At 39.4% G+C, this 7,895-nt stretch overlaps 1 protein-coding gene across 1 annotated transcript; it reads right to left on the bottom strand.

The window, feature by feature from the left end:
* Positions 1-1,359: 1,359 nt before the first annotated feature.
* Positions 1,360-6,739, bottom strand: LOC122276161 (protein IQ-DOMAIN 9-like). The gene is made up of 6 exons (XM_043085690.1): positions 6,387-6,739; positions 5,510-5,622; positions 4,373-4,483; positions 2,643-2,870; positions 2,119-2,232; positions 1,360-2,028 (listed from the first exon to the last, which is right to left on the bottom strand). Exons 2-6 carry the CDS (start codon positions 5,582-5,584, stop codon positions 1,675-1,677), a joined length of 882 nt encoding a protein of 293 aa, XP_042941624.1. The 5' UTR covers positions 5,585-5,622; positions 6,387-6,739; the 3' UTR covers positions 1,360-1,674.
* Between the last annotated feature and the right edge of the window lie 1,156 nt (positions 6,740-7,895).

Genomic DNA, 7,895 nt, shown 5'->3' with positions numbered 1-7,895 from the left:
AAAATTAAAATATATGAGTGAGTAAGTTTGGTGGGCACCTTTGAGAGTTGTCTTCAATGACGGGGGTTATCTGTCATGTTGGGGAAGAATTTTCTTTTGCAATAGCAGTTATAACCACTTGCACGCCTTCTAGGATTGATGGAGTTTTATGAAGATGTTTTGCAAACTGAGACGCTAATAGAGCTGCTGAAGTTTCGGTTATCATTGGATTGCAAGATTGGATTTTTGAAGTCTAGATTTTTATGATTTCACCCTTACTATCTTGACATATAGCTGACGTTGTTGAGAATGAATCTCTGACCGCAACATCAAAGGAGAAACTCCAATAATTCTGTGGGGAGGGGAGCCACCTTAAGACTTCGACGAAATTTTAATTTTTCCTCCCATGCGTGTCTATATGCTTGGTATGTTCTTTCCAGTTGATCCTTTGCTTTGTTAAGAGAGGCCGTGCCATTGTGAACCATGTCATTCCGTTATCTCCAAATAAAGTCCAACATTGTTGCTGCAAATTACTGAAAATGGTGTATATCTGGATTATTTAATCCCAACATTGGTTCCGGATTAATAATCATTTGCACCCAATCTCTCATGGAAGTTATCCGCAGAGAGTTGAGGTTTAGAGGCCAGCTGCTTTGACTCTATAAAATCCTAACAATAGGACACTTGAAGAATAAACGGAGTAGGGATTCTTCTTCTTCTTCATTACACACAGTGCCATTATGGAATATCCTCCCCCTAAAGCAAGACTAAGCAGTGTCTTTCCTCAGCTATCCGGTGTCTTTCTCCGCATGGATTGTCACAGAGGAGAGCGCGGAGGGGGAAGATTCCCTCCTCCAAGCCTATGTCCCCTGAAACAAAAGTACAAAACTTGGAGATTATTATCTTTGATACCAAAACTTCTAATTCTGCATTAACCGATTCAACCCCGCAATTCCTCGGCAAACTTTGAACTGCATTTTGATTCTACGAGCAAAACAATGCCCTTTTTAATTAATGAATGAGAACCCATTTAGTTACTGAATGAGTTATGAGTGCAATTTAAGCTCATGAAAATCCCAAGAACAACATATTCAAACTCCCAACTTTTTCTTTCTATTTCCACCATTTTCGGGTAACCAAACAGGAAATTCCTGGACGTCGTGGGTGTGAACTACTTGGGCATTAGAGACCATATCGGTGATGCGAATCATGAACCAATCGAGGGGTTTTTTTTTTTTTTTTCCAAAATGTTTGGAAATTTGGTTTTCTATTTATATGTGGAGAAATGAGAGAAAACTGTAATAATATGGGAATACCTTTACCCCATATGTATGGAAGGATAGCAAACATTAGAAGCAATAACAGCCTTCACAAACATTGTTTGAAACATCGCCAACAAACATCTACATTCTAAACGAAATAATATATTGTCTTCCTTTCATTATATACATCGTGGGCAAAGAAAAAACAAATATAAGGATGAGGAAACAATGACTAGGTCAGTTCCATATCCAGATCATTCCAATCATTCTATTACCGCAGACAAAACAAGATTTGCTTCCAAGCCACTCTCCTAGGCACAAAATCAGATATCAGAAACATAAATAACAAATTTGCTTTCCATCACATTTCAGCATTTCAACTACTCGAAAAATCCAATAGAACAATTTCGAATTCCATATTATTGGTTTGGTACTAAGAAACCAACTGTTCTTTCTTATTGCTTGCGTCTTCAGCTTTAATGCTCCCTTCATGCGCAGATGATTTTTCAACAACAGGGTAAGACAATCTACGGGCCTTTGTGGTTCCCTTCCCATTGGTCAAAGTAGGTTTGACCGAAACATCTTTTTTCGGCGTCGGAGAATTTACATTTTTACCAACCTTGATAGGCTGCCTACTCTGGGCTTTCTTTGGGGTAATAGACTTGGAAGGGACACGGCTTTCCCATGGGCGAGCAGCAATCCACCGTTCCAACCAGCTCCAACCCCAATTAGTTCTACCAAGTTCATAATTACCCAGCCCATGATTCTGACTGGAGTTGGCCCTCCACTGAAAATCATGGGATTTGTATGCATGTCAATTGGTCCTGTGAGCCTAAATAATGAGAATGACACTTTTTCATCCTGGAGAATGACATACCTGATGAGAAAAGGCATATGCCATAGCACGCTCCCGCTTAACTGCTGCGTCTTCTTTCTGATGTATCCTTGCAAGAACTATCTCCATCGCTTCAGGGCCACCACACCATTCTACCTGTTATCCATTCAGACTATTGATTACTCAAGAATTCAAAAGAGAATGAGTTAACTGCGTTCAGAAAGGTCCATGTATTAAATATAATAATCAGAGACCAGGCCCTAGCAACAGTCGGTAAACTGGATGCTTTAAGTCTAAATCTTTTCTTTTTCCTTTTCCATTTGAAGAAAGTGCTACAAAACAAGGATCAAGAATCTCGGACTTTGTATCCTGATTCCTGAGAAATGGTAAGTTCTAAAGGACCAAGAGTTCCTTGATGTGGGAACCAAGCAATTTCAATATCATTTTCAGAAACACAACATAGCCTTTTAAAGGAAGGAGATGTCATTCAGTCCAACGATAATTTGGCACTATCAATCACAAGTTCATGATGCAAGTCCTCACACACAAGGAGCAGGTGGTCTAACCTCTAGGTCATGAAGCTTAGCCTCAAGTTTTAGCTGATTTTCTAGTTTCTTCTGTCTAAGTCGGCCTTCTGTCACCATGCAGAGTCTACGAGCTCTTATATGGGACTGTATGTTGCTCCAAGTGTGAAGATGGCTTAACGTTGTTGTAGCTTGCCTCTTAACAGAATATGCTTGGGTCAGGACCTGTAGTCTTACTGCCCCTTTCAGACGACGTAAAGTTCTCCTAGCCTGCAAGCAACAAAATAAATCCCCAAGACATGAAATAAAGCAAAATGAATCAAAAGCACCAAAAAAAACACACCAAAAAAAAAAAAAAATGGAGCTAGTTCATGGCCCCAATAATTGGCAATGAATGGTTATACAGTTCCTCTTCTGGTTTCTTTAACTTCTTATAGGAGTAGATAAGACAGCCACCTGATATTTGTTTAGAAGGAACTGTAAGGTTCTTCTTTGCCCAGTCTCTGCGTAGTGGCCAGCTACTGAACGCAGTATTTAGTAGCGAGGTTTAGTAGAGTAAACTTATCACCAATTATATGGCAAAGATCCATTACAAGTTCTGAAACTAGAAGATAAATAAGCAAATTGCTCATCATTCATATAGCCTCTGTAACTACAGTTAACAAGGCAAAAATGTGAAACTAAAAAGCAGGAACAGCATTGCTTGGATATCAGGGAGTATAGACATTTCCAGTGATCCCCATCAAGTGTGAAAAGTTCCAATAGAGAACAGGCTCCATCTTTGTGGGCCAAAAATTTGCTAAAACTGTGAAAGGATGTCCTGAAATGAGAGGAAATGTGCTTTGAAGCCTTTGAAATAACTCCCATGCCACATTCTTAAGCAGAAAAAAGTGACAGTCATAGGTGCACTATTCTTGAGCAGTAAAAAGAGGGGGAATGTTTATCTTGTTTTAATAAATCATGCCAATCTGCTAATCTTAGTCAGAAGCAGATCACAATTGACATGAACCATCCTTAAATCTTCCCCAATAAACCAACACTAACCGTTGCCCACTAACTTCATAATGCCCTAAAAAATACAAAGAAACATGTTTCTAGTACTTAAATAGATACCATATACCTACAATCCAGTTCAGGCATATGCCTAGAAAACTCAGAAGATGTATATCATTTTACCTAATTCTGAAAATATCAGCATTCTCTCCTCCATGCATGTTTCTTAGCGCTCATAACAGGGCCAAAGATATCCTGTTCAATTGTCAATTGATGTGAATTCTTTTGTAAGGATTAACCAATTAGGATTTCTTCACTTTCTTTCAACCGTGTTTCATAATTCACAATGCAGGAATGAGATCTGATTTAGTCCACTCAACCAAAACACTATTGTTTGACATCATTTGCCAAAGAAATAGCTCAGTATTAATTCCAGCCTACTTAACTAATTGGATTTCAGACCTCCACTTGACGCTTCTTTTCTTTTAATTGGATCTCCAACAGTTAACCATATACAATCAAATTAAAACTTCTTGTCAAGGCATGATGTTAAACCGATTTTATAATCATGTGGATACACTTTTTACAGAATATTTTATAAATGTGGCAGTGTGTATGTGTTGCTGTATATGCAATTATTAGTACCCATGCAAACCAAACAGTGAAAGTGCTCATGGATTGGTACCACAAGAAAGCAAAAGGAAAATATACATAAAAAACAAATGATCTTAGATCTATATACTTATGACTTCAGTGTGTATGGTTTATGACTAGAATACCATGTAAGCCCTGAATGCAGTCTGAATACGTGTTGCAGCAATATCCTCAGTTGGCTTGCCAAGAGACTGTTTCCGCAGATGATTCTTTGATTTTGCAGAAGCTGAGGAGCCCTGTAACAAAGCACCAGAAAACATGAGAAATAGCAAATTTATATTGGATTCAATACTGGGGTATCAAGTAGATGATAATGTTGGGCTTGTTTGTGTGGACTGTGGTTGTGGCGGTCAATTTGATGATCTGGCCCGATAAAAATTTGTTGCGGTTTTTGGTGTATTTTCAATGAGTTTGGGCAATGGGGAGCAGGCTTGGGATATTTTAGCTCCTAAACCAATCCGACCCGACCCCTAATTAGGGTTTTGCTGCATCTATATATTGTACTATTCCGCATGGCCACATATTGTATTGTCTCGCACTGTATATTCGACTTTCAAGAGAATAAAATCCTCTGCAGCTCCATGGACGTAGACACATTATTGAACCACGTAAATCTAGTGTGTCGTGTGTGATTGATTTCGTTTTTCGTGTTACTTTTTCTTCTTATCGTTCCCAACAGATAAAGTTTAACCAACTTTAGTTCTGAGTAACAATGCTACCAATTGATTGAGATCATATGACTTTTATGATCAGTTAAGAGGATTCAATCCATGACTAAAAAAATTAAACATCCTTCATATTTATCATACCAATAGTAGATTAAGCCATACCTTCTAGCATGTCTTGTTTGACAAGTAAAAACAGGACTGAAAAAGAGATACCTAAAAATCCAAACCTTGACAAACTCTATTTGGGTTTCCTAAATTCCTACCCAATTATTGCCTCAACCCTCAACTATATATATATATATATAGACACACACATACACAGAGATATGTGTATATATAAGGTAGAAACAACAGCTCCTCGGTTTCAGGTCTGAGCCTAAATTAATAAGGAGCTAATGCCATTGTTTAGAGGCACTGCAAACTAGTTTTAAGATATGACAATTCACGAGGACATTCAAGGGAATAACAAATAAGTTTTTGATTTGGAATAAACAACTTGACAGTTTGGATACTCAGTTGAATCAAGCAAATACATAGCTTGGCTTCAACCAAGTTAAAGTTAATCGATGAGTTTGCAATTAAAGGGCTCTGTACCTTCACTTGTTTTGACCTGCCATCTTTCGGTTTCTTTAGGCTGACTATAGTCTTAAACCAATCTCCAGAACCCATCTCTGTGATTAAGAATCTGTGTCCGATTTAACATGCCCCTGAAGTAATTCCAATTTGGATCTAATCAAAATCGCCATTAAAAGACATCCAACAGACCAAGTTTTAGCATTTATAGTGTTCAGGTTTTCTTTTCCTCGACCTCGCAGCAACAAACAAAATATGAGGCTGCTATATCTTGTTACAAAAAAACAGCGATAGAAGTAATATAAACAAAAGAGAAATAATTTAGACACAAATAGATTACACAAAAGTAATCTCACAAACTGATGTGGCTTCATGGAGTTCATCAAATTGTAAAGTTACTTTTATTGTAAGTAGATCTAAAAGATCACATAAAATCATGTCAGTTTGTGGGATTGCTTTTATAATCTCTTTGTGGCTATAGCAGTCCTCTAAACAAAATGATTAAAAATAAAATTTGCATCATTAACTACATTCAATTCAAATGAGAAGAATCATAATTCCACAACAAATATGCCGAATACAGTTCACCAATTGATCATTAACTAACTTTAGACGAGTCCATGACTCCATACACTATCATACTCGCCAAAAATTCAAAACATAAAAATAATATGATTAAAAATAAACCACATCCAAACCGACAAATGGCAGAAAATAACGACGTATTTCCATAACAAGCTGCATTAGTCCTTCTAGTTTGCTTACAATTAGCTTCCAGATCCCACCCATCCCTCCCAAACATCAAATACGTATCTCAAGGTCACATTTGGGATCCCAGAACAGAGGGAAAAACCCACAAAAAATGCAAAAGAAGAGTATCCGGGTAAGTATGACATACCAGAGAATGGCTCCTCCAATGGGTCCAACAGACCGTTTTAGAAAATGGGCACTCAAGATCTCGGAGCAAAAAGGCGATGGCAATAGTATTAGTAGAAGTAAGGGAGAAGAAAGGCTTGAGAAAAGAATAAAAGGTGGGTGAGCAATGGGGATTGCCATGGCCCAACACCAGCTTTTCTGCATTTCTTTATTTTTACTTGTATTTTTCCTCGAAAGATGTTGAACAAAAACAAAAAAAATTATCATAGTACTAAATGATAAAATCCCCCTGCGTGTGTGTATGTCTCTCTCTCTCTCCTGTGCGTTGTTCTGTCTGACTCTCCCTCCTTAATCAAAGGCTTAACCAACGCTATAACTCGTGGATCGACGAATGTGAATATTATGATATTTGTTTTTTCCTTTAATGCTCAGCCTACAACGGAGGCCACAGCGACGTCAGAACAAACTGTGACAGGATTTGATGGCGATGGGCTGCCTTTCGTATCGGCTGCGATTTGGAGCTCCTTGCGAATTGAATTTGTCAAAGTTTATTGGGCCTTGTATGAGTTGGAGATGACTGGCAAAAATTAATTAAGAAAGTTTTTTTTTTTTTGTTGAGTAAAATTAATTAATAAAGTAACTTAAAAATAATAGAAAACTAACTTTATAAATCAAGTATTTATATAAATAAATAAATAACTATCTAAAACATAGGGGTGCTACCCGCCCCCTACGGGGCGGGGCCACCCCTTCTCCGCCCCCCGCCCCCGCATGAACGGGGGATGGGATTTTATCTCCGGACTCCGCCCCCGTCCATGCGGGGGCGGGGTACCCCGTCCGCTGACGGGGGTGCGGGGGTGGACCTCTAGCCGTCCGCCCTCCGCGAATCGAGACGGAGGTCTCAACAGGGACGAAATGGAGGCTCTCGTCGTGGCGGTGAACCCTAGGGTTAAGTTCAGCGAAGAGCAAATCAACGCCATTCTCGACGAGGTTTTTAGGACATACGGCGAGTTCATCGACGGCGAGAAGGGCTTGACCTTCTGGAGTCCTCTTCTGGAGCGTCCTCGTCTTCCATAGCGGATGAGCGCGCAATCGAGTCCCAAAAGAAGCAGAGGACCTCGGCGTTGGCGCAATCGAGTCCCAAAATCGTCGACGATTTGGAGATTCTGATCAAGAGGTTGAAGGCTAAGCAAGCGAAAGATGAAAGGGGATAATTTCGACGCGTACTCGGACGCAGGGTGGTCGAGAGAATTGGGTCCTTATATATGCAGGGGCGGGGCGGGGGATTTACAGAGCGGGGTTGAGCCCCCTCCGTCCCCCGCCTCTGCAGTTCCCTTTCTTACGGGGCGGGGCGAACGGTGCAGTGCAGCGGGTGGCGGGCACCCGCTGCCCACCCCTACTAAAACATGATATATATATATATATATATATTAATTGATGGGATTAAAACTAAAATTAGTTTTTTTAAATAAAAAATAATATCAATAACACAATCAGACGAGAGTTAGAATTACAGAATACCATCCTCTTC

The sequence above is a fragment of the Carya illinoinensis genome, chromosome 9, assembly GCF_018687715.1.
Source record: "Carya illinoinensis cultivar Pawnee chromosome 9, C.illinoinensisPawnee_v1, whole genome shotgun sequence".
NCBI lineage: Eukaryota > Viridiplantae > Streptophyta > Magnoliopsida > Fagales > Juglandaceae > Carya > Carya illinoinensis.
The sequence above is the reverse complement of the archived record's forward strand: the minus strand, read 5'-3'. Positions and strand labels throughout refer to the sequence as shown.